We start from the raw sequence: 25,575 nt of genomic DNA on the forward strand, positions 1-25,575 counted from the left end.
GACAATTGGTGCCTCGTGGGCCTTAACTGGCCTGTTAATTAATGGCGGGCATGCCTCCGTCCTCATGGCATGCCCGCCTAGTGAAATATCGCGATGGTACAATGTCATCGTGCGTCATTTTCCGTTCCGGCATGTCGGGCGCGCGCCCACACACCGAATGTAAAGTTCTGCCCAGTGTCTATTTATAAGGGCTCAAGTGAATCCTTAGATAATTCCCACCACCTGCCTACAATTAAACACAATCGCTCTCTTTAAATAAAAGTTGGACTTTATGTGTACAACCAAAATTTCAAAACAAATTAAATCAAAAGCTTCCATAATCTGAACAAAGCATTACATTGCAAGAGTCCTCCTCTCGGACTCCTAACAATTTCCTGGTACTTGCATTTCTTTTTGTAAACAATCAAACAGTTGGTGACTTGCATCCACCCATTTAATTTTAGAGATTTCCTTTCTCTCCAGCATTTGTTTCAAGTCAGCAAGGTCAATCCATACTCACAGGGTGGAATTTAATGCCCTCAGCCTGGGTGGGGGCATTCAATCAGGTGAAAGGGTGGCGAGCGATGATCTCACCGCCTTCCACCCCAATTAAGTCAGTGGTGGAAGGTCCATGGGTGGCCTTCCTACCCCGCTGCCCTTAAGCGGCAATTAACACCCACTTAATGGTCTCATCCTGCCGCCGATGGTATTAACCCAGCAGTGGGTAGACGGCTCTCCAGATAGAAAGCAGGATAACCAAACCCATGGGGCATTGCTTTCTGGCTTCCAGGGAAATCCCTCGTTCAAAGACCCTTAGTGCCTTATATCCACAGGGGGAGTGAGCCGCTGAGAGCCACCCCTGCCTTTGCTGCCAATCCCACTCTCCGGCGACTCCTCTCCCACCATTACTCACCTGTGGTCTGGGGCCCAGAGACGATCCTGGGCATCAGGTGAATGTCTTACTGGCAGCAGGCACTGCCTCCCAGTTGGTGCCACTGATCAATAGAGCTGCCAGCCTCTGATTGGCTGGCTGGCAGCTCTCAGCAAGTGGAATTTCTGCTCCCAAGGTCCTTGACCCTGGGGAAGGCTCTCTGCTACTCAGTTAATGCTCGAATGAAACTTAATTTGGCAGGACTTCCCTAAAGGAAATGACATGGTGGTTTTGCTGGCTTTCGAGGCCCCCATTCCCTCCATGAATACCACCCACACTTTTCGTAGTATGTACATTATCCCACAATGAACGAGAATTTGCATAATATTCAATGGTATAGAATCTTCAGTACACCCCTTTTACAGAATTTTACTTAAATATTTGACAAATAGAATCCCACGTCCACTGCTAAAACACTGAGTCTGGTGGGGAGCCAAAGTACTTTTAACAACCCTTTCTAATTTCTAAGCTTCCCAAGCTAAGGGACACCATTAACCATTTGACAGCCATTATACAGATAATGAAACCAACTACACAATACCCTTCAGGAAGATTATCATGTGAAGCATTGCTAAACATGACTAGTTTCATGTTCTTTGGATCACCCAAGGATGGGAATTTGGCAACACATTTTTTTCAGATTTAATTGTATCATGTTTTATTTGCCCTTTAAACGTTCTCGAATTCAGTGTTTTTCATTATAGTACTCAATGCCAATACATCAAAGCTAACATCTGGCCTAGTTTGAATGCACAGCCATAGCAACTGACCAATCAAGCTTCACAATTGCTCTGTCTCTTCTGATATACAGTAACAACCCTTTTCTGTGAAGATCTTTCACAATTGACCAGGATGGGAGTACATTCTCTAAGTCAGACTGTTGATCTAAAGTTATTCTGTACCTAATCTAAAGTAACGTCTTTAAAGCCTCAAAACCTTGACCCCAAATTTTAAATCCCACTCTAATCTTATTAATAGCACATTTCTCAAATGCCACAGTACCAACCCATAACAAATCTTCAACATGCATTATGAAGATGCCTGAAAGTTTTCCTTTATAATACCAATAAAATTTTGCAGGATCTATTTTTAGTTGAACACAATCAATTCTCAGCAAAACAGATCTAACCAAAAGATACCACGTACTGGAAGCATCATTCAGGCCACGGATGCATTTGTTTAGCTTCCATAGTTTACCTTCAGTGATCTGCTGCCCCTTTGGATGGTTTTAGAAACATTTCTCTCTGAAAAGTAGCATATTGCATAAATGAGGAGTTTATATAGATTGACTTTCAATCCTATGAATGAGTGGCCAAAAGCTATAAAAGATTTTCAGGGTTACTTTGCCAGCTGTGGGACAGACCATATTAACATCTGTATCACCCAGTTGCTTTTCAAAACTCCTAGCCTCGTAACTTTCAACTGCAAGGACTTTTTCAGTGCAAATCCACCTCTGTGACAAAGCTGGTTGCTCCTAATCTGATACCTCAGAATAAACTCCAAACTCTCTCCAACTATGTTTTGCCTCCTTTATTAGTTCATCAGCAAGTTTATTGGCAGCCTCCAAAACCTCACCAGCATGAGGATTTCTGCTTCTAGCTTTATTACAGAAATATTTTGTAGCCGGAAAAACTCAGCAGGTCTGGCAGCATCGGCGGAGAAGAAAAGAGTTGACGTTTCGAGTCCTCATGACCCTTCAGTTCTGCTGAAGGGTCATGAGGACTCGAAACGTCAACTCTTTTCTTCTCTGCCGATGCTGCCAGACCTGCTGAATTTTTCCAGTAATTCTGTTTTTGTTTTGGATTTCCAGCATCCGCAGTTTTTTGTTTTTATAATATTTTGTAGCCTTTATTTCATCGTCTGATTTATTAAAGTTATGATCTTTACTTGCATTTTTATGTCTGTCTGGACTATTAATATAAGAATGCCCTCTTTCACTATATGATGGTCTTTCTCTGGTGCATAATCATTTTCAGATGCAGGAGTCTGGACCCACTATCATTACTTGCAATACACTTTCGCACTCTCCACTCCTTCAACACATACTTCCAGTCAATGTGCCTCACTTCTTGGCCATCATCCTGAACATTCAACCAATGTTTATACTTGCCAGTAACTTTTCCTGCACCCCACAATTATCACATCTTTCCATTCACTGGATCACACTGAAACATATACCACCTGAGCACCCATGCTGGGCAACTGGCCTGTGTCATGATCATTATCACTACACAGCCCTTGATTTATCACATTCTGTTCCCAGGAGACAAAAAAAAAGCATTTGAAGTACAGGGTGCCTTGTTTACTTCTATCAGCTGTTTGGAGACTGATTAATTCTCATTAATCATGAAGAATGAGCCTTAACATTTAACATTGCCATGTTTATTAAGTACTGTCATACTATCGTAACCTAACAACTTACTAGAACATTTCCATTCCCATGACCCTTTATTTTATAAAAACAAAAAAACTGCGGATGCTGGAAATCCAAAACAAAAACAGAATTACCTGGAAAAACTCAGCAGGTCTGGCAGTATCGGCGGAGAAGAAAAGAGTTGACGTTTCGACTCCTCATGACCCTTCGACAGAACTTGAGTTCGAATCCAGGAAAGAGCTGAAATATAAGCTGGTTTAAGGTGTGTGTGGGGGGGGGCGGAGAGATAGAGAGACAGAGAGGTGGAGGGGGGGGTGTGGTTGTAGGGACAAACAAGCAGTGATAGAAGCAGATCATCAAAAGATGTCAACGACAATAGTACAATAGAACACATAGGTGTTAAAGTTAAAGTTGGTGATATTATCTAAACGAATGTGCTAATTAAGAATGGATGGCAGGGCACTCAAGGTATAGCTCTAGTGGGGTTTTTTTTATAATGGAAATAGGTGGGAAAAGGAAAATCTTTATAATTTATTGGGGAAAAAAAAGGAAGGGGGAAACAGAAAGGGGGTGGAGATGGGGGAGGGAGCTCACGACCTGAAGTTGTTGAATTCAATATTCAGTCCGGAAGGCTGTATATTTCAGCTCTTTCCTGGACTCGAACTCAAGTTCTGTCGAAGGGTCATGAGGACTCGAAACGTCAAATGTAGTGTGTTTGAATTTCCAAAAAGCATTCAATATGATGCTGCACAAGAAATTATTGCACAGAATTAGGACTCATGGGATAGGGGATAATACCTCAGCATGAATTGAGGATTGGTTAATGGACAGAAAACAGAGAATAGGAATAAATGGGATATTTTCAGGTTGGCAGGCTGTAACTAGTAGATGAGAGGTGTAATACATCCAAGTTTGTTGACAATTCAAAGTTGGGTGGGAAAGTAAGAGGTGAGGAAGATACAAAGAGGCAGCAGAGGGATATGGACAGGTTGGGCGAGTGGTTAAAAACGTGGCAGATGGAAAACAACGTGGTGAAGTGTGAAGTTATCCACTTTGGTAGGGAAAATAAAAAGTAGAATTTTTTTGAATGGTACAAGACTGGGAAATGTGTGCATTCAGAATGAACCTGGGTGTCCTTGTACCTCAAACACAGAAAAGTAACATGTAGGCACAGCAAGTGATTAGGAAGATAAATTATGTGATATTAAAGCTTTTGTTATTAAGGGATTAGAGTATAAGAGTAAAACTGTATCAAACATTGGTGAGGCCACATCTGGAGTATTGCGCACAGTTTTGTCTCCTCTCTAAGGAAGGACATAATTGCCTAGAGGGAGTGCAACAAAGGTTCACTAGACTGGGGATTATCCTATGAGGAAAGGTTGAGTAGACCAGGTCTATATTCCATGGAGTTTAGAAGTATAATAGTTGATTTAATTGAAACATATAAAATTCTTCAGGGGTTTGACAGAGTAGAAGCTGAAAAAAATGCTTCTCCTGGCTTGGGAAATCTACAGCAATAGGGTGCTCATGAGCTATTAGAACTGCTAAACAGAGTACCAAAGTAACTAAGTCCCTTTGAAATGTAGTCACTATTGAAATGAAGGCATTGGCTTCTGCTGGGTTATTGATTCCAGGCCCACCAACATCTCTCCCAATCAGCAATTCTTCATGTCTGAACCTAGACACTGACTTCAGCAGGTTACTCAACTGTGAGAGGCATTGTAGCCAAGTCCACTTTGTTGTAGTTTTTAATAAGCCTCACTGGAAAATGACCAGCAGAGGGAATCCTGGGGAATTTCATTTCACCATGAAGACTGAGTCTAACTGCAGATTCCTGCCAAACTGGCTGAGATCAGCATCATCTCACACATAGCCAGAATCCAGCCTGATACTTTTGGTCCATGCGGCTCAATTACAAATTGAGCTATCCCTTGCAGCAATTTGAATTGTAGCTCAATGAATCTCTGGTCTCATGTACATTGGGAGTACAGTCAGAATCAGGGATTCCCAAATTGCGGGTCGCAACCCCTGATGGGGTCGCAGAGGTCACATTTGGGGTTGCGAGCACCCCCATCTCTGAGGCAGCAATGATGACTTTGGAGAGGACACTTTGGTAGGGCAGTCCTGGACTCACTAGATCCCTGCCGCTAAACAGCAAGGGGTGGACGGTGAGCCCAAAAAGCCCTTTAACTTTAGGAGTGCAGGTCGGGATGTTTGTGTGCCAATTTGGCGCAGAGGCCAGAAATTGCAACTCAGTCACTGACTGAATGTGGGAAAATTTGAGAGGTTATGTGGCTGAGCTTGGAAGGTGAGTAGCAGCTTCAGAATAGCGACTCTCATAGAATTGTTACGGTATAGAAGTAGGCCATTCAGCCCATCATGTCTGCACCGGCTCTCTGAGCATTTTAACTTAGTACCAATCTCCTGCCTTTTCCCCATAACCCTGCACATTGTTTCCATTTAAATAATCATCCAATGCCCTCATTCTGATTCACAAACATTGGCAGCTCGACACAAAGGGTGGGTAGGTAGGTAGGTAAGCAGGTGGATGGGTAAGCAAGTGAGTGTGTGTGAGGTGGAAGGGGGTTAGAAAGAGGAGCTGCTGTGTGAGTGGGGCATGGAGGGGATTTGGGATGAGGGGCTGCTCAGTGAGTGAGTGGGGGTGATGATGGGTGCGTATGTATGTGGGTGGGTTGGAAGGGGTTTGGAAGAGGGGAATGTGAATGTGATGGGGGAGAGGGACTGATTATAATGTGTTTGAAGGGGAGGGAGGAAATGGGCTTCCCCAAGTCTTCTGTAACCAGGGAATATGGAGTACTTGGTTGAAACTTAAATGAGTGCATAAAATAGTACAATTTTATAAAGTGCTTCAAAAACACAGATTTTCATACTTATATGATGTATTATTAGATGTTGATCTATAATATGTGGACTTTAATAATTATACACTGAATGTTACTATGCTGCTTTATTGCTGTTTTGTTTCTGCTGGTGTCTGGCGTCAATTTAATTTTCAAGTGTTAAAATGGGGTCACATTGGAAAATAGTTTGAGAAGCACTGATCTGGTGGTTGGGAAGATTTCTTTTGGAAACAAAACACTGACCACACCTGATATAATGTGATCAATGATGGTGAATCTTTACCAATTTGATGAGGCCTTGGTTAGCAACTCATGTGTTGCATCCACTACTGTTAACTGCTGCTCCAACTCCACCCAGTGTGCATCAGTAAAGATGCATCATTCATATAAGATACATACAAAAAATCGCATCTTTCTGACTGGTCTCCCACAGTCTACCCTCTGTAAACTGGAGGTCATCCAAAAGTCTGCTGCCCATGTCTAAGCTCTCACCAAGTCCCATTCACCTATTATCCCTGTGTTACTTTAAATTCTCATCAATGTTTTCAAATCCCTCCAAGGCCTTGTCCCTCCCTACTCTGTAATCTCTTCCAGCTCCACAACCATCTGAGATATCGGTGCTGCTCTAATTCTAAATTCTTGAGCATTTATCCCAATTTTACTCGATTCACAATTGTGGCCACACTTTCAGTTGCCTAGGGCCTAAGCTCTGGAACCTCTCCACCTCTACCTCACTTTCCTCCTTTAAGATGTTCCTTAAAATCTCTCTCTTTGACCAAGCTTTTGGTCATCTGACACAATACCTCCTCGTGGGCTCAGTGCCGAATTTTATGACATTCCTGTGAAGTGTCTTGGGATGTTTTATTACATTAAAGGTGCTATGTAAATATAGGCTGTTGTTATTGTTGTTGTTTCATGACCTTAGGACATCTCAAAGTACTTTTGAAGTGTAATCATTATTGTGATGTAGGAAACACAGCAGTTAAATTGAGCAAAGCAAGGTCCCCCAATTAGCAATGTGATGACCAGATAATCTGTTTTTGTGATGTGAATTGTAGATAACTATTGGCCAGGACATAGGAGAGAATCCCTCTGCTCTGCTTCGAATTTGCCATGGGATCTTTTACATCCAGATACAGCATCGGTTTAACACCTCATCTGAAAGACCACACCTCAGACAGTGCAGCATTCCTTCACTACTGCACTGGGAGTGTCAACTAGATTATATGTTCAGTCCACTGGAGTTGGACAGGGGCCTACAACCTCTGTGGTATCAGTGCTAACACTGAGCCAAGGTTGATAGGATGTTATGGAAGTGTTGTGTGTGAACTATATTCTAGATTCAAAAGCTAAGGTGGACTAAAAATCCTCTCTCACTGTATTTATTAATATAGTGACTTTGAATAAAGAACAAACTTGAAAGATCTATACGTATAGAGACATTTTTAAGCACATTTCAAATTGCTTGACATACAACTAATTACATTGAAATGCTATCAGTGTTGCTATTGTAGACAATCGTTGCACATAACAAGATCCCACAAACAGCAAGGAGATAGGAGATCAGTTAAACTGTTTTTGGTGGTGTTGACTGAGGGAGGAATATTAGCCAGAACATCAGGAGAACTCCTTTATTTTCTTTGAATTGTCTATGGGATATCCCCCTGAATGTGTTACCTGAAGAATGGCACCTCATGTTGGCTCATGAGCCAATCTCTATGAAAGAAGAATGTGGTGCTGACACAGAGAAGGAGGCACTTACATTGGGGTCAGAGCTTTTCATCTTCAGCCGGTCCACCATCTCCAGCATGGCAGCCTTCAGGTCAATGGGAGGTCGATTCTAAGAAAGAGCAAAGGAATGAGGTTACAAAGAGCTCCAAACACACCCCAGCTTTTCCACTAGCTTTTAATATCACAGGTACAAGACATTAGGGGCATCCCAATGTCATTTAATTTTCAAGTGTACAAACCCTTTATGTTCTATGAGAAAGATATTGTGACAGATTTAAAATAGTGAGTTTTATGTTGATGCCTTTGAATGGTAAATAGTTCCCTAAATGGAGCTGTGTAAAATGAACAGGGGAAGAAAAGAGGGAAATGTCAGCCAAAATTTTCCAGCCCCTCACGCCAGAAGGATCTTCCGGTCCCGCCAATGTGAACAGAGATTTCAATGGCTCGCCGCCTCCACTGCAGGGGAACCTGCAACGAGGGGGCCGGAAAATTCTGGCCTTCGAGTCTGAAAGTCTAACCACTGTCACAAGAGAAAGATGGTGGGTTCCTGATGAGTAGCAGCTTTTGCCTTGGAAAGCTGAGAAAAGGTGATTTCTTCTATTCTTGCTGGCAGAAACAAAAGAGACAATTTAACATCCAGATCATTTTGTTTTGGGATCAAGGGAATATTGTTTGGGGCAGGAAAGGAGACTAGTAGAAGTCACTTTATTCACTTTGGGACATCATAACATTAGCACACACAAGAGAGTCTGTGTACCTGGTGTGAGTTAATCACAAACCTATCCTTTATCAATGGAGATCTTCCCCTTTTTGTGATAAAACAGCGTCTTTCTGTGTAGACTGTCACAGCGATAATAAGACTCTCCAACTTCAATCAGAAAAGTCATTCTTGCCAGCACTTGCGATAATTTTGCTCTCTCTCTTCTATTCCTGTGAAGCACGTACATTAAGTGCAGAACTGATAAATGGTTAATAAAAGAGAGTGTTGGCAGTCCTGTAAAATAATTCAAAAGTACTAGCATTGATTAGTGCCCTTTCACACTGACTCTGAGAAACTATCATTTCTGAAACATCATGAGATTGAAATAGAGTTGAATCCAATTGGCAGGGTTAGAAGTGTCTATAATCTCTACTATTAGCAGAAAGGGAACAGCTCAGATAAAGGGACCTTAATTTACACAGAGCTTTATCAGATGTCACTATGATCTCAGAGTGATTCATGTACAATTCATTACTTGCAGCATAGTCACTACTATTATGTGGGTCATAATAGCCAAAAATATCTCATTCATTTCATTGTTGCCATGAGAAGCTCTGGTCATATTGCTTGAGGGATGTACGTTGGCCAGGACACGAGGAGAATTCACTACCCTTCTTCAATTAATGCCTGGGATTTTTCAGACCCACTGAACAGGCAGGCAGAGTCTTACTCAAAGGTAAAGGCGGCACTCTCTCAATTCTCATCGGCACTGTCAGTGTACATTACAAATTCAGTTGCTGGAGGGAAGCTTACATCCACAACCTTCTGAATCAGAGGTGTGAGTGCACAGATTGAGCCAAGCTGTCACTTACACATGTGTTAGATCAATGGCATCTAGGGCAAGTCTCATGTTTCTCCTGTCCTTCATCCTAGTTTCTTCCTGCCTACATTGATTCTCTTTCTTGCCCATCTCTCTCTTTCCCTCCTTCTCCTTTGGCCCAGACTCCCACCATTTTTTTCTTACTCACCATCCTCTCTCTCACTCCTCCCATTTCTCTTTCAATTCAGAAGGCACGTCAATGTAGGTCTAAGCTTGTAATCACACAACTAACGTTATATCCCAGAAAGTCAAGCGTTTGGCTCTGGTTCTATCCTTATTCTTTACACACACTTTTGTATTTATATATTTGTTTACGAATTTACTCATTACAAGCAGATATCTCCTAACGTAATAACCACACAGTTTCAGTCTAAGACTACGGGTGGAATTTTCTGTGCCTGCTGGCATCGGTTGTCCTGGTGGGCATAAGCAGGCAATATGGCAGAAAGGCCAAGAATCAGTTTCATGGTCATGAAATTAGGTTGCAATCATCTGCTCCGCCCATCAATGGTGGGCTGTGTTTCCTGCGGCCGCATGTCAGGAACTTCAATGTAATATATCCGCATATAATTATAAGCCCAGTTTGCCGGAATCATCCCCCCAAGTTGCATCATCCAAGCGGGTCGGCATGATTGTGTGTCAACGTGTTTCACAACAGCATTTATAAGGTGTGCACCTGTACTTTGAGGGGAACTCAGGGGTGAGTGTACAACAACACTGCGCACGCTCATGAGGGCCGCCTGTTGGACTTCACGGTTGAGGCACCATACACTCAGGTGAGGGCACAGGCACGTCGCATTTTCCTGGCTGGCTGACTGGTGCCGGGACAAGGACTGCCCTGTGGTTGAGGAGATTTGGAGGGGGCAAAGGCTGCACTGCAGTCAAGAAGAGTTTGGGGGGGCAAGGGCTGCACTGCGGTTGGGGAGAGTTGGAGGGGGCAAGGGCTGCATTGCAATTGATGGTAGTGTACAAGTATGTGTGCAGGATGGGGAGTGGGAAGGAAATGGCGACACTTTAGAGAGAACTTGTATAAAGTGACCATTCCTCTGTTGTTGCTACAGTTCAGGTGCAGCCACAATGACATGCGTGAAATCTGGCTTCTAGCTTATCTGCCCACTCAAGCAACACAGAGGCATGAAAGTGCCACCAAATGCTACAGAGCTTTTGACCTGTCAAGCACAGACTGAAAACTAATGAGTGTTATAGTGGGCTGCAGAACAATTGGATGACATTGTACAATTTCCTTGCTAAAGCTGGCCATGGAGCAGTCACTGGTGGAGGCGCTCACAGCCCCTTGCAATGTCATCATCCTGGTTTGGTCCAGGCTCCCCCATGGTTCAAGCTAACAGCGCAGCTTTGTAGTGCAGGTTAGGAGAATGCCTGTGCCTGAGCTGACAGCACAGCATGCAGTCCAGTGGGAAAAGCGGCTGCCAATCAGTCAGGTGGAGTTAGCGGAGGTGGGTGGTGTTTTGGTCAGCCATGCAGCGTACTAATCTCTGGCCAACCAAGTGTTGGTCAGAACTCTCTGGGATGTGTTAAGAGGTTTTCAGACTTAACCAAGAGAGGTTCTTAGAACACCCAAGCTAACCCACGTGTCTCTACCTTTCAGCCTGCAGGAGGAGTACATCAGGGTCACGGAGCCTGATGAACTAGCTATATGCCTCATGGCTTACAGAGGGTGAAGATGAAGGAGAAGAGAGCAACGGAGGTACCTGGCTGGGCAGAGGGAGGAGCTGTACCCTGAGGAAGAAGGGATGGCTACAGCTCATGTGCACACCGCTGAATAGCCACAGTGAGCCATTGTTGGTCGGCACCTAGCTTAACCCACGGTCTATAGACACCGCTTTTCATTCTTGCAGATGGCCAAGAACCAGTTTCATGAAGACTGTATGTCCAGGGAACTAGTCGGTCATATTTGCCAGCGCTACAGGAATTGACACTATGGGAGCATGGAGGGCATCCGCTGCCAGTGGCCGTGAAAGTGACCGCGGCGCTCAATTTTTACGCCAGTGGCTCCTTTCAGGGCTCCACAGATGACTCTGTGGGATATCGCAAGCTTCCACGCACAAATGCATCCCTGAGATCACATCACCTTCTTCATGAAGGCACATAACTTTGTGCATTTCGCCCAGGATCAGGAAAGCCAGGATACAAGAGTGCTGGGATTTGCCCAGATCTCAGGTTTCTCACTGGTGCAGGGTCAACTACGTCAACTGCAAGGGCTTCCAATCGCTGAATGTGCAGCTGGTGTGCGACTACCATAAATGCATCCTGCAAGTCTGCGCACGGTTCCCAGAGAGTATGCACAATTCCTACATCCTCAGTAGGTCTCAGACCCCTGACATCTTCCAGGGTCCACAGAGGCTGCAGGGATGGCCCCCTCAGAAAACAGGGCTACCCGCAAAGGATATGGCTGATTACACTGGTGCGGCGGCCTCAGAGGGCAGCAGAGTGAAAGTACAAGGCTCATGCTGCAACTCGCAATTTGGTAGAACAAACCATCAGGATGTTGAAAATGTAGTTCCGGTGCCTGGACTGGTCTGGTGTAGCCCTGCAATATAGTCCACAAAGGGTGACACACATCATCATCACCTGCTCCGCCCTTCACAACCTGGTACTGCAACAGGGAGAGGGGCTGGCTGAGGAGGAGATGGAGGAGCTGCACATCTCCTCCAATGAGGACGTCATCGACAGCAATAAAGGTGAAGAGGTCCTTGAAGGCGAGGATGATGGCAATGAGACCGTTGCATTGGCCAAAGAGGCAAATGCGCTCGGGAGGCCCTCATAACTGCTAGATTCATGGACGATGATGACAACGTGCATTGGGGAGATGCCATAAATCCTCATGTTGCATCTGTGACGTTTGATTCGTGTCTGGCTGATGGCAGTGCTCTGTGATAAGGTTCCTGGCATGGGGATGCAGCTGATGCCCATCCTACATTCCAGGAGGATGACAACGACATGCAGTGGAGACACTCCATAGATCCTCACATAGTTTATGTGAATGTCTGACTCCCGTCTGGCTGGTGGCACCTCGCTTGCACTCTGTGAACAGGGTCCTATCATTGAGATGCAGCTGGGAAACTTTAGCTTACACTGATCTTATGGCATTCTTCATGAGCTGAACCCTTCCGGACCACATTGTCACCGGACCCAGATGCTGATATGGTCCCTGGCCAGCCGCACCTCAAAGATGCTGGGAGCACACAGAGAGAATGACGGAACTTTGTGCAGCCAGCCCAGGACATTCTGGCAGCAACTGAGGTGCAGGCAAGACTGATGTGACCAAGGACAGTGAAACGCACCATCAGTGTGCTGGGAAGGTTGCACAAAGCACAAGGAAAAGGTCTTAGAATGAGTCATCTTTCCTTATCTTGTGCAGGGAACACGGTTTCACATCTGAGTGACACAAGCACTACTCATCAGAACAAGGAGACATTCTTGGGAGTTCATTAACAAAGTGAACATTATATACAAGTGATGTCAAAAAGATATAACAATGTTTATAATGTTATTGGAAATTATTTTAAAATAGAGTTTAGTGGCATCTACGTGTGTGTTTTTGTGAGTGTCTTAACTAGATTAAAGCCAGCTGGTCTAAAGGCCTTGATGTACAGAAGAGAAGTAGGTTTGAAATGGTAATTAAATACCTATAGGGAAATAGAAGGTGAGGTGTAAAGGGGGCAATTTGCATTTTGAAATAGACCATTGAAAAGAGCGGGTGAAATATTACACCTAACCAGGTGAAGCTCAGAAACAATGTATTTATTTTTCTCAAAGCTTACTAGTAAAGTGGGTACTATGAAATGGTTTTATTGTTAGATTTAAAGTTATAAAAAAAACCTCTTGAGACTCGGTAGTCTTATTACTACTGATTTCAAAGCCTGCCTCTTGAAACATACAAATTGCAAAAATGGGTTATGACAGTTGTTTCAAGTTTCCCTCTGGGATTTGAACAATTCAGCCTTTACCATCGGCTATATCATAATAGTGATTAACACCCATGTCCAGGCTGTGCAATGACATCTTCTTAATCTTCCTAATCCTGCTGCTACGTCTTGGTGCTCCCCTGACATCCACAGTGGAGGTGGAGGCTGCTACACCCTATCTGTAATGACCTTGATGGGCATCCTCTGGAAGGCCGAGACTTGGAGAGCCCTGGCCTGCTTTTGGGGTCCTTCTGTGTGGCAGTGGCCCCCTCCCGGCCCGTGGAACTGGAACTGCTGGGATCACAGGAAGAGGGGATTCAGATCGGCTGGACACTCCTGGAGCCACCTGGGCAGATGGCGCCGAGGTGTGCACCTGCTGACCGTCCTCCCTACGGGTGTCCAAGGGTCCCTGCCTGACTCCATGAGGAGAAGGGGAAGCCAGAATGAGAGTGAGCTGCCCCTCACAGCTCTCGCATGGCATCAGCGATGGAGTTCAGCCCACACAGCAGTGCAGGATCCATGTCCTAGACCAAGGTCTCCATGGCTGCTGCTATCCTACCAATGTTGACCTCAGTATATTAGCATGCTGGTGCTATCACCTCAGCCTGATGGTGGATGGACACCTCCAACCTGAGAAGCGCAGTGGCACATCCATTCCTGATGTTCCCGAGCTTGCCTTTGCAGCTGCAACTGAGGTATGAGCAAGTCCAGAGGCTCGTCATCTGACTCGAACTCAGCAGATTTCTGGTCTCCATGTTTTTTGTGCAGCAGCCGTGGGCTGGAAGCACTGAGAGATGTGTGCACAGCTGCACTTTATATACAGCGCCAATGTAAGGATGCGGCAAGATGGTGGCATGGCAGGTAAATTGGAGGCTGCCCACCCGCAAAACAACGTGTTTCCCGGGAATGTATGATTAATGGGACGGGATTGGGATGATATGGTGTGAAAAACTGCCATTGCTGCCAGCAGGTAAAATGTTCTTTTTTCCGCCCACTACCACACTTAGTACAGATCTGGGGTGATTCCGCCCTATGTCTATTCATACAGATTGAAATGAATCCCCAATTAATGCCCAACACCTGCATAAAATTAACAGATTCCCTTTCCGCTATTTAAATAAAATTGAGTGAGCTAATGTGTGCAACCAAAACTTCAAAACAAATTAAATCAAAAACCTCCTAATCCTGTACAAAGTACCTCTCCTCTAGGGCAATAACAACTTCTTTGTACAAGTATTTCTTCTTGTAAAGCAAACAGGCAGTTGGTGACTTGCGTCCACCCGCTTAATTTTGGAGGTAATCTTTTTCTCCAGCATTTGTTTCAAGCTTGCAGGGTCAATCCGCCACCTTTTCTAACTCATACTTTTTGTGGAGAGCACATTATTACACAATGAACAATTATCTCATTACATTCCATACTATCTTCAGTACACCTATTGTACAGCATCTCACTTAAAGTACTGGACAAATAGAATCCCATATCAACTGCCTCCATGTTTCAGCAATAAAAGTACTTTTAACAACTGTTTCTAATTTCTTAACTTCTCAACCTAAGGGACATAATTTCCCATTTTCAGTCATTATAAATCTTATGAATTCAGCTGCATCAGAATACCCATCAGGAAGATTAGCACGTGAAACATCACCAAAAATGACCAGTTTCAGATTCTTTGGGTCCAGTAAGGTTGGGAACCTAAGTACACGTTTTTTCCAAACTTAAGTATTTTAAAAATGTTTAATTTGCCTTTAAAACACTCTCAACTTTAGAGTGTTTCATTGTAGTAGCTAATTCCAACACATCAAAGCTAACATCTGGTCCAGTGAACAAACAGTTCACCTGACCAATCGAGCATCATCTTTCTACGACTAACTGGGATGAGATTAATTCCGCAGGAATCTTTACCAGGTAGCAGATCTGATCCAACAAGGTTATCCCTCTCTGAGAAGGGAACACCAGCTGGAACCATAGAGACATCTTTGCACAATCCAGCAACTTAAACACTAGCACTGATTTTGGGATCCTCAACCTGAATTTTGTCAAACTTTTATACAACTTGTTACAAGTTCATGATATATTCTTCTATGAAATTTCAATCTATTTTCCGAAACCTATCAAAGTCCATTTAACAGATTATCTTTCTTGTATATCTCATCCAAAAACTTCAATAAAAGATCCAAACCTTCAACATTATTCAACTGATTAGCATCCAGCTCACCAAATACTTTACTTCTGACTTTACTTCTTGTAGGAAATAACAAGGTCAAAACCATACCTTCTTTCTTCTTTAGTAGGAATGTAACTTGTGTCCAGATATCTACTTCATTCTTTCACTGGCCATATGATTCAGACTCTGAAAACATTAGAGGGTAATCATATCCAAACAATTTACACTTGCTCACTGCCAGTTTCCACAATGGTTACTAGTATTATGATTTTCTGTATAATTATTTTTTTCTCAGCTTCCAACCTTCACCATTAGGCACCCTCTGCTACCATGTTATATTCAAGGAAGCCAAGTGGTGAAAGTAGAACTGGAGCCAATCTTAACACACTTTTTTAAAAAAAATATTTACAGAGTTATAAGCATACATGGCTTAGCCTAACAACCACAGTTAGAGTCTGTGTCTATTTGTAAGGATTCATGTAAATCTCCAGTTAATGCTCACTATCTGCAAACAATTAAATACAATATACAATTGACAGCTCATTCTCAAATAATGTGAAGTTTACTTTTTAATAACTTAGTTTCAATCTCTCTTCTAATTGTGTACAATTCCTGTTTATTCAACAACATAGGGTTAAAGGTGTCTTCATGACAGGTGTTTGGTAAATGATTATTCAATTTCTCTATGAAGTAATACATTGTACTGAAACGCATTATTCATTCTTTTCCAGTGACATACGCTCCTTCAAACCATCAGTGATAGCTTTCAAATAATTGGTCATATCCAAAGGGTTAGAATTATAGAATTTTATAGCACAGGTGGAGGCCATTCAGCCCATCCCATTGTGCCTTTGCCAGCTCTTTGAAAGAGCTGTCCAATTGGCCCCATCTACTCTTTTTCACATAGCCCTGCAAATGTTTCCTTTTCAAATTTACATCCAATATTCTTCTGAAAATCACCATTGAATCTGCTTCCACCACCCTTTCAAACTGTGCCATGAAATTCACCTTATCTTGCCTCTGCTTCTTCTGACAATTATCTTAATTCTGTGTCCTCTGATTACCAACCTTCCTGCCAGTGAAAACAGTTCCTCTTTATTAAAAACCCCGTATAATTTTGAACATTTCTATTAAATCATCGATCTGTTTTTTACAGATGAACATCGGATGGATTATATAACAGATGGGTAATCTGCTCTGTCAGTTTAACATCCTAGTGAAAAAGGTGAAGATTAACCATTTGTTGCAAAGCGTACGGAGTCCTACTTTATTCAGCATGTTGATGTAAAACACAGATCACAGCTACTACTGAATACAGAAGGACAGTTAACAAATGGGTGCTACATCAGCATTTAAAGCCATGAATGTCTGTGGTCTCAATCACACATGATGGGCTCGAGGAAAGGCAATTAAAACAGAGGTCAAGGATTACACTGTAGTGTTAGTCCACGCTGACTGCCCTGTTAGAAATTTTGACTTTTAGTAAAAAGGCCCCATTCTGCATGCTTTCCTCGGATACGGCATCACTGACTTATAGACCTCGCTGAATATGGCTGCCAAATCCCACTGTCCTCAGTCACTTATCTAGTGCAGAGAGTACTTTGTGGTCCAGAATAACTCCCACAGCTGATGGGCTCAGACCCAAGAGAAGCAGACTCATATGCAAGGCTCTACTTACCCTGTAAAAAAGGAGCTATTATTTAGCTTTTAATACCCTGCATAAATTAACAAGCACTTACTAAGAGATTATTGTTACAATCTGCATGTAGATGTGTAACTGAGACCAGCACTGAAGACTCTTTTCCACCCCACAGAAATTTGTGGAAAAAACATTAATAATAACATGCTGCATCTTTAAAGACAATGTGTAGTAGCATTGGCTACTGTGATGTTACCATGGTTCCCGCTCTCCACTAAAGGACAATATTACAGTCACTGAGGTACAATTAGTGTACAGGATCAGTGGGCAAATGGAGCCCCAGTGTTTCTAGTTGATGACTTCTCAACAGAACAGGCAACTAGTCATCAGCTTGAAAGTTAACCCTACCCTTCCTCTCTCTACTGATGCTGCCTGACCTATAAAGTTCCCAGCATTTTTAATCTGGATCTCCAGAATCTGCAGTGTTTTGCTTTCTGTCCAGGATTGGTGCCCTGTTTTAGACTCTGATGGTTGTTCCAAGCTATCAGTTATTTAGTAACTGACCAGCAGCAGAGACTGAACCACTAGTGCTTAGCCTAATCCTTAGCTCTCCAAAAAGCTGTAGCAAGGTGTTTGTCACCATTTCCCTGACTGGGTTAGAGCAGTTTATAAGATTGGTAGACAGACATAGAGAACACCTCACCTGACATAAAGAAATGATGGATGGAAAATGACCAACTGGTCCACCAAGATTACCCCACACTCATGCTTACCGGAACATCATGTCTGAACAGTTCCTACACATCAATCACCCACAACCCTTCATCCTTATAGCCATGTAATCATCTGAGAGGCAAAAGGATGAAAAACCCAGGGCCAATAGGAGGGAAAAAAACGACTTTCCTACCCCCTCAGGTGATTGAAACTCACCCAATTTAATTGTCTCCTTTAATTTATTGGCTTTGATCAGCAATTGGCTGACATCATTCTCCACGAATGTCCAACCACGAATACAGAATTACATTTACGTGGCTGAGGCCCATACAGTGATTGTCGGCCTCCAGTCAGCTCCAGCTGTGGGGAACATTGTTCATTGTTTTCTCTAGGTCCCTAACTTAATTGTTTTAAACATAACACCTTCAACCTCTAGTTTGTTCCCCTCAAGATGTTGACCCCTTACGAGGGTTATTAAATCTCTAGTCACCTGGTATAACTCACCCAAGTGCCTTTTATTTGGGTCAAGTACATGGCACATGTTGTAGGTGGGCCATTCAACCATTTACTTTACATTAACTTACATTTTACTAGATCTAGAAGTGTTTGATGCTGATACTTGGGTGATAAAAATAGGAAAACTTTGCTTTACGAGCACAGACACATATCACCCTTCACCCTCACACCCCCACCCCAAGTACAGAACTCTGTCAAACAGTAAAGAGAAATAAATAAAATCTCAGAAAGCAGAGGTGACAATCTTTCAGCTGGTTCCTCCCACAGCAGATCATGGCAGCTGTTTAATCAGCTGGTCTGGCATCTCTGAGCAATTCACTGGAGAGGGAGGGATGAAACCAACGATGGGCCTGGATTCCATGCTGTTGTTACCCTACCTGGGGGAGATGAGGTTGCTGTTCTGTGCTCACTGACCTACATTGGGTCCTTGTCTGACAAGTTTAAAAATTCTCATTCTTGTTTCCAAATCCCTCCACAGCTTCACCCACCCTATTTTTATAATCTCCTCCTACAATCCTACAAAATCTCTGTGCTCCTCCAATTTTGGCCTCTTGGTTTTCCTTGCTCCACTATTTGTGGCCATGCCCTCAGCTGCCTCGGCCCCAAGCTCCGAAAATTCCTCCCTAAACTTCTCCATCTATTTGTCCTCCTTAAGACATACCAATCTCTTTGGCCAAGTTTTCCTAATATGTCCCAATATCTTCTTATGTGACTCAGAGTCAAATTTTGTCTGATAACACTCCTTAGCACCTTAGGCTGTTTTACCATGCTAAAGGTGCTATACTAATGTAAGCTGTTGTTGTTAAGCAGAAAATCCTTACATATAAATGAGACTACAATTGAGGTTAAATCTAAAAGTATCGGAATACTGGATAACATACTGGAAACATTTCTATGGAACTAGTTTAACATTGATGTGAGCAGTTCACATTGACCTCACTACACTTTTTAAAAGGTGCAATTAACTAATATGTGGTTTTTGTAATTCTTTACATTGACTAAAGAGATCTCACACCTGAGTTTGACCTGACCTCACCCAACATACTCATACATTCACTTCTAACAGAGGCCACTGAACACAGAGCAGGAGCAGGACTCTTGGACTATTTTCCTCTTGTAATCCGAAGGTGCCTAAAATAGTGCCCCTGCCACTACTACAGCTGAGATGGGATGCTCAGCACAGGCCCTTTCATGTCCGAATGGATGACGAGGGCAGAGACTTGTCGAGAGCAGTTACACACGCTGTGAGGCCTAGAAGTACCTTCAAGAGGAATACACAGATATTCCTATTCCGCCCATCACCACAACCCCACACACACCAAACCCCCACACACATACACAAAGCCCACACACACAACAGCATCCCCCACCCACCACACACAATATTCCATAAAAATATCTGACCATCCTCTGTTTGGAAAGGATTTAGGCAGAGGAGCAATCCACAAAATGCCACTTTGTTTGCCTCACTCCTTATTTCCTTCAGTATCTGACTTCCTAATTTTTATAACCATCCTTCAAAATACAAGGCAGGAGAATAGAACTCGAAGATCAGCTCCCGAAACAGCCTTATTTCAGCAACAGGAAAGAGGTCTCTTTGTGCTAAAAAAAAAAGCTGTTTTGATCTTTCCACTAACATTATGTGAAACAGGCCCGGGAATGGATGGGGACAGGACCTGAGTCGATAGCAAGGGTTTGAAATTCAAACATTGTTTTGCGATTCTAGCACAGCTCAAAACCTTTCTTTTTAAGCAGTGCTATGCTTTTGTTAGTCAGCATTGCCTGCAGAGGCGATAATACTGCAACTTCACCACAAAATTACCTATTCTGTTCATCTTAATTAAACTGAGGCCGTGCTGTCCCAATACTTTCGACCTCCAACACTGCCACAGAGTGGTGATTGAGTCAGGCTGAATGCATTGTACACAGGGTAAATTACAAGCTGCAATTTTTTTTCCACATGTAGCAATACTTTTCCTTTAGTGCGTATTATACAAAATGACAAGTAGACTGAATGCAATGCACACAGCATAACTTGCAGGCTTGGGAAATTTAAACACAAAATTGCATGCCAAACATGTAATGTGCAACTAACACACATGCTGCAATGGTTTATATAAGACTATAAGACGTCAGAGCAGAAGTAGGCCATTCGGCCCATCAAATCTGCTCTGCCATTCAATGAGATCATGGCTGATTTGATAATCCTCAACTCTGTTTTCCTGCCTTTTCCCCATAACCCTTGATTCCCTTACGGATTATAAATCTGTCTATCTCAGCCTTAAATATACTTAAAGACCCAGCCTTGATAGCCCTCTGCGGTAAAGAATTCCACAGATTGACTACCCTCTGAGAGAAGAAATTCCTCCTCATCGCTGTCTTAAATGGGCTTATTCTGAGATTATGCCCTCTGGTCCTAGACTCTCTCACTATGGAAAACAACCTCTCAGCATCTATCCTGTCAAGCCCCCTAAGAACATAAGAACTAGGAGCAGGAGTGGGCAATTCAGCCCCTCGAGCCTGCCCCGCCATTCATTACGATCATGGCTGATCTCATTGGCCTCAAGTCCAATTTCCTGCCCTCCCCCCATAACCTTTCAACCCATTACTAATTAAAATCTGTCTATCTCCTCCTTAAATTTATTTAGCATCCCGGCATCCACTGCACTCAGAGGTAGTGAATTCCACAGATTCACAACCCTTTGAGAAAAGTAATTCCCCCATCATCTGATTTAAATCTACCACCCCTTAGCCTAAAACTATGGCCTCTCATTCTAGAATGCCCCAGAAGGGGAAACATCCGCTCCACGTCTACTTCGTCTATCCCCTTTAGCATCTTATATACCTCAAATAGATCTCCTCTCATCCTTCTAAACTCTAGTGAGTATAGGCCTAAACTGCTCAATCTCTCCTCATAAGGGAAGCCCCGCACCTCTGGAATCAATCTAGTGAACCTCCTTTGAACCGCCTCCAGTGCAACTACATCCTTCCTCAAGCAAGGGGACCAAAACTGCACACTGTACTCCAGGTGCAGTCTCACCAATGAATTGTACAGTTGCACAACACTTCCCTATTTTTATACTCTATTCCTTTAGCAATAAATGCCAAAATTCCACTTGCCTTCCTTATTACTTGCTGTACATGCATACTATCTTTCAGCTTTTCATACACGAGGACACCCAGATCCCCCTGAACTGAAGCATTCTGAAGTTTATCTCCATTTAAATAATGTCGCCTTTTTATTCCTCCGACCAAAATGGATAACCTCACATTTATCCACGTTAAACTACATCTGCCAAAATTTGGCCCATTCACCTAACCTGTCCATATACATTTGTAAATTTCTTATTTCTTCATTGCAACTTACTTTCCCACCTATTTTGGTGTCATCTACAAATTTAGCTATAGCACCTTCTTTCCCTGAATCCAAGTCGTTAATATAGATTGTAGTAAGAATCTATGTTTCAATAAGGTCACCTCTCATTCTTCTAAACTCCAATGAGTACAGACCCAACCTACTCAACCTCTCCTCATAAGAAAATCCCTCCATAGCAGGGATCAACCTAGTGAACCTTCTCTAGACTGCCTCCAATGCCAGTATATCTTTCCTTAGATAAGGGGACCAAAACTGTTCACAGTTTTCTAGGTGTAGTCTAACTCGTGCCTTGTATAGTTTTAGCAAGACTTCCCTATTTTTATACTACATTCCATTTGCCTTCCCTATTACCTGCAGAACTTGTATGCTAGCTTTTTGTGATTCAATATAGATAGAGATAGAAAGTTATAGAAAGAGGATTACAAAAAAACTAGCAGTGGGTCATACCAGGAACCACAGGCTGCAGTAGGCTATACACAAGGTATCACAAAGGCAGTAGTGTGCTGTAATTTGTTCACGTGGTCTGTTAAGATGCTAAGTAACATCACATTTCTCTGCACCTACCTCAATTTGCCTGCTGTCTTCTGCCATAACTTTGCTCCTTTGGACTTGACTATTCCAGTGCTCTCCTGGCTAGCCTCCATTCTTGCACCCTCAGTAAACTTGAGCTTATCTAAATCTCTGCTGTGCATATCCTTATTTGAATCAAGTCCTATTCACCCATCACCCCTGTGTTTATAACCTAATTTGGTTCCTGGTCTGGCAATGCCACAAATTTTAAAGCTCTCACCCCTTTTTTTCAAATCCCTCCCATGGACTAACCACTCACCATCTCTGTAACCTCCTCCAGCTTCCCCCAGCCCCACAATGCACCAAGATATCTGCACTCCTCCAATTATGGTCTATGGAATATCACCATTTGCACCACTCCACCACTGGCAGCCTTCAGTTGCCGAGGCCCTAAACTTTGAAATGTAATTCTCTCTACCTTTCACTCTCTCTTTCCCCCTTTATAATCCACTTTAAAAAACTATTTCCCCAAACTTTTAGTCACCTTCCCTAATATCTCATTTGGCTCCTTATAAAACTTCTATGAAGTGCCTTGAGTCACATTATAACCTAAAAGTCACTTTATGAATGCAAGTCATTGTTATTGTTCAGGGTCTGGCTTAACATTTTTCAAAACCATTCAATTCTATATAATGCTGGATGATTTCCCATAATGTTATTCATCCATGCCTTTGTTATCTCTAGATTTGATTATTTCAACGCATTCTCAGCCAGCTTCCCCCATTCTATCCTGTGTAAACTTGACATCATCCAAATCTCTGCTGGGCATGGCCCTACTTGCACCAAGTGCAGTTTCTCCATCGCCCCTCTGCTCACTGATCTGCAATTGGCTCTTAGTTAAGCAACAGCTTCGATTTTAAAATTCTCATCCATGTTTTCAAATCCCTTTATGGCCTCACCCTTCCTTATCTGTGTTATCTCCTCTAGCTCTATAACCTTTGATATCAACACTCCTCCAATTGTGGCTGTTTGAGCACTGCCAATTTTAATCACCACCATTGGTCGCCATGGTTGCCAAGGCTCTAAGCTCTGGGATTCCCTCTCTAAGCCCCCATTCCTCCTGTAAGATGCTCCTTTAAACCCATCTCTAAGTTCTAGGTCATCTTGTCCCACACCACCCCGCCCCCCCCCCCCCCCGCCCCAACTTGCCTTAAACCAACTTATATTTCACCTCTCTTCTATTTTTCCTTAGTTCTGTTGAGGAGTCGTACGGACTCGAAACATTAACTGTGTTCCTCTCTGCAGATGCTGTCAGACCTGCTGAGTTTTTCCAGGTATTTTTGTTTCAGTTTTCCAGCATCTGCTGTATTTTGCTTTTATCTGACCGAATATCACGTTATGTGGCTCGGTGTCATACTTTATTTTACAATGCTTCCTATGAAGCACCTTGAGACGTTTTATTATGCTGAAGGCGCTCATGAATATAAATTGTTGGTGTTGGGTAACTGGCGTGTTAAGGATGTAGAGGAGGGAAACTTGTGGAGCTGTTTGATTCGGTTTTTTAAGGATTTGGTAGGGATGGGCGAAGGAAGGTTTGAAGAAGCGGTAGTATGATTTTAACAGGGTATATATTTGAATGCAATGTGCGAAGGTGGAATGTTTTGTAACAAAATGCGTATGTGGGCCTCCGGAAAGACAACGGGCAGCCTTTCGCTTTCACTTTAATCGCATCCCTGTGGACTTGCATGAAACTTACTCTCAGGGCGAGATAGGCTTCGTCTAATGTAATCAGCTGGTGCTGTCTGTGGGGGCCAAGGGCGCACAGCACGCAAATGATCTTCTCGTCGTCTTTGCAGTAGAGTGTGATCTCCTGATCGTGATCCACACATTTCTTCCTCTCGCCTTGCTTTCCATCTCCCTCGGCTGCTTCCTGGTTTCCGGCAGTCTCCTCTTTCTGCTCTTGCAGCTCCGGGGTTTCGCTGGCTGCCTCGAAGTCCCGGAGCCGATGCTGCCGCTTGCTCGGTTTCGCGTCGTGCTCCCGGGCGTGTTGTTGACAGAAGGAGAGACGGCAGTCATCGCAGACCTTGAGGGCGGGTCGTGCCTCGTCCGGCTCACAAACATCGCAAGAGCCGTCTGGAGCAGGCTCGTCCGTGCATCTCAGGCTACTGTCGCTCGCCATTCAGGCCGACGATGCAGATACAACAATGTATCGGCTCCAAAATAAAATTGGAACAATGTATCAGATGCAAGGACTCAGCGGCAACAATGAATCGGGTACAATCCTATGCTCGTTCCTTCCCTCACTCCCAGTTCGATAGCTCGATCGCCCATTAAAACCAGGCTCCACTCTTCGGGGCCCGGCAGAAGATTTGTTAGAAATAATCCTGACTTTTATTTTATATCACGGAGCTGCCACGACAGGAAGCGGAAAGGTTGAGTATACTGAAGAGTAGACGATCACGTTCTCAGCTTGTTTTTACAAAAAAATATCTGCACAACTTCCTGGTTTGACGGCATCTCGATGGCCTGTGAAATCTGAGGGCAAAAAAGCGCCCTAATCTCGAAACAAATTTAAATAGCACGCACCTGGAGGGAAAACTGTCCGGTTTTGAATTTAAATATACAATAAAGTAAATATAGTTTCTGGATCTAAGGGCCATTCAATGGTATAAAACAGATCGTTATTTATCGGCCAGATATGTTACTAAAATCTGTTTTATAGATTTAGTCTATTCCAGATCCCTCCTTCACTTCTCCATCCCCTTCTTTCTCTGCTGAAGCAGTGACTGGCTGGATACTGTTCCACGGATCCAGACAGCTCGCGAGTTTTCCCTTAACTTGGATAGGTGGTAATTCTTCGGATGTGACCCTTGACACTGCTATTTTAGCATCAGATATGTGAAAATGACTGCAATCCATTATTAGAGAAAGAAGTACCTGTTGATCAAAGAGTCGGCATTGATTTGTGATAGGTATCTCATGTTTGCAGGGAGGTCTTGTGGTGCAGTTGGTAGTGTCCCTATCTCTGAGCAAGGAACTCTAGGTTCAAGTCCCACCCCAGGGTTTGATGGCTAAGGAAGGTGCATTTATAAGGTGGCCAAACAGGTTAAGCATTAAGCTGCAAATCCTTCTGATATGTGCCAATGGCAGGTGGTAAGTGTAGGAGAAATTCATAGTCAGCCATATGATGGAAAGAATATTGGAGACTTTCCCATCACTATCTATAGTTCCAGATAACAACATGTATGTAAAAGTGCATGTTGCTACAGC

The 25,575-nt window shown here is 43.3% G+C and overlaps 1 protein-coding gene across 2 annotated transcripts in view; it reads right to left on the minus strand.

Moving 5' to 3' along the window:
* trim44 (tripartite motif containing 44) overlaps positions 1–25,184 on the minus strand; it is a 126,620-nt gene extending 101,436 nt beyond the window's left edge. Inside the window, exons 1-2 of one of the 2 annotated variants that reach the window (XM_041197408.1) lie at positions 24,062–25,184; positions 7,908–7,985 (exon numbers count right to left, since the gene is read on the minus strand). In XM_041197408.1, coding sequence (XP_041053342.1) covers positions 7,908–7,985; positions 24,062–24,484 — 501 coding nt within the window. In that variant the 5' untranslated portion in view covers positions 24,485–25,184. The remainder of the gene's footprint in view (positions 1–7,907; positions 7,986–24,061) is intronic. The other variant, XM_041197409.1, reaches the window with a different exon arrangement.
* Positions 25,185–25,575: the final 391 nt, after the last annotated feature.

Source organism: Carcharodon carcharias, chromosome 10 (assembly GCF_017639515.1).
Source record: "Carcharodon carcharias isolate sCarCar2 chromosome 10, sCarCar2.pri, whole genome shotgun sequence".
Taxonomy (NCBI): Eukaryota; Metazoa; Chordata; class Chondrichthyes; order Lamniformes; family Lamnidae; genus Carcharodon; species Carcharodon carcharias.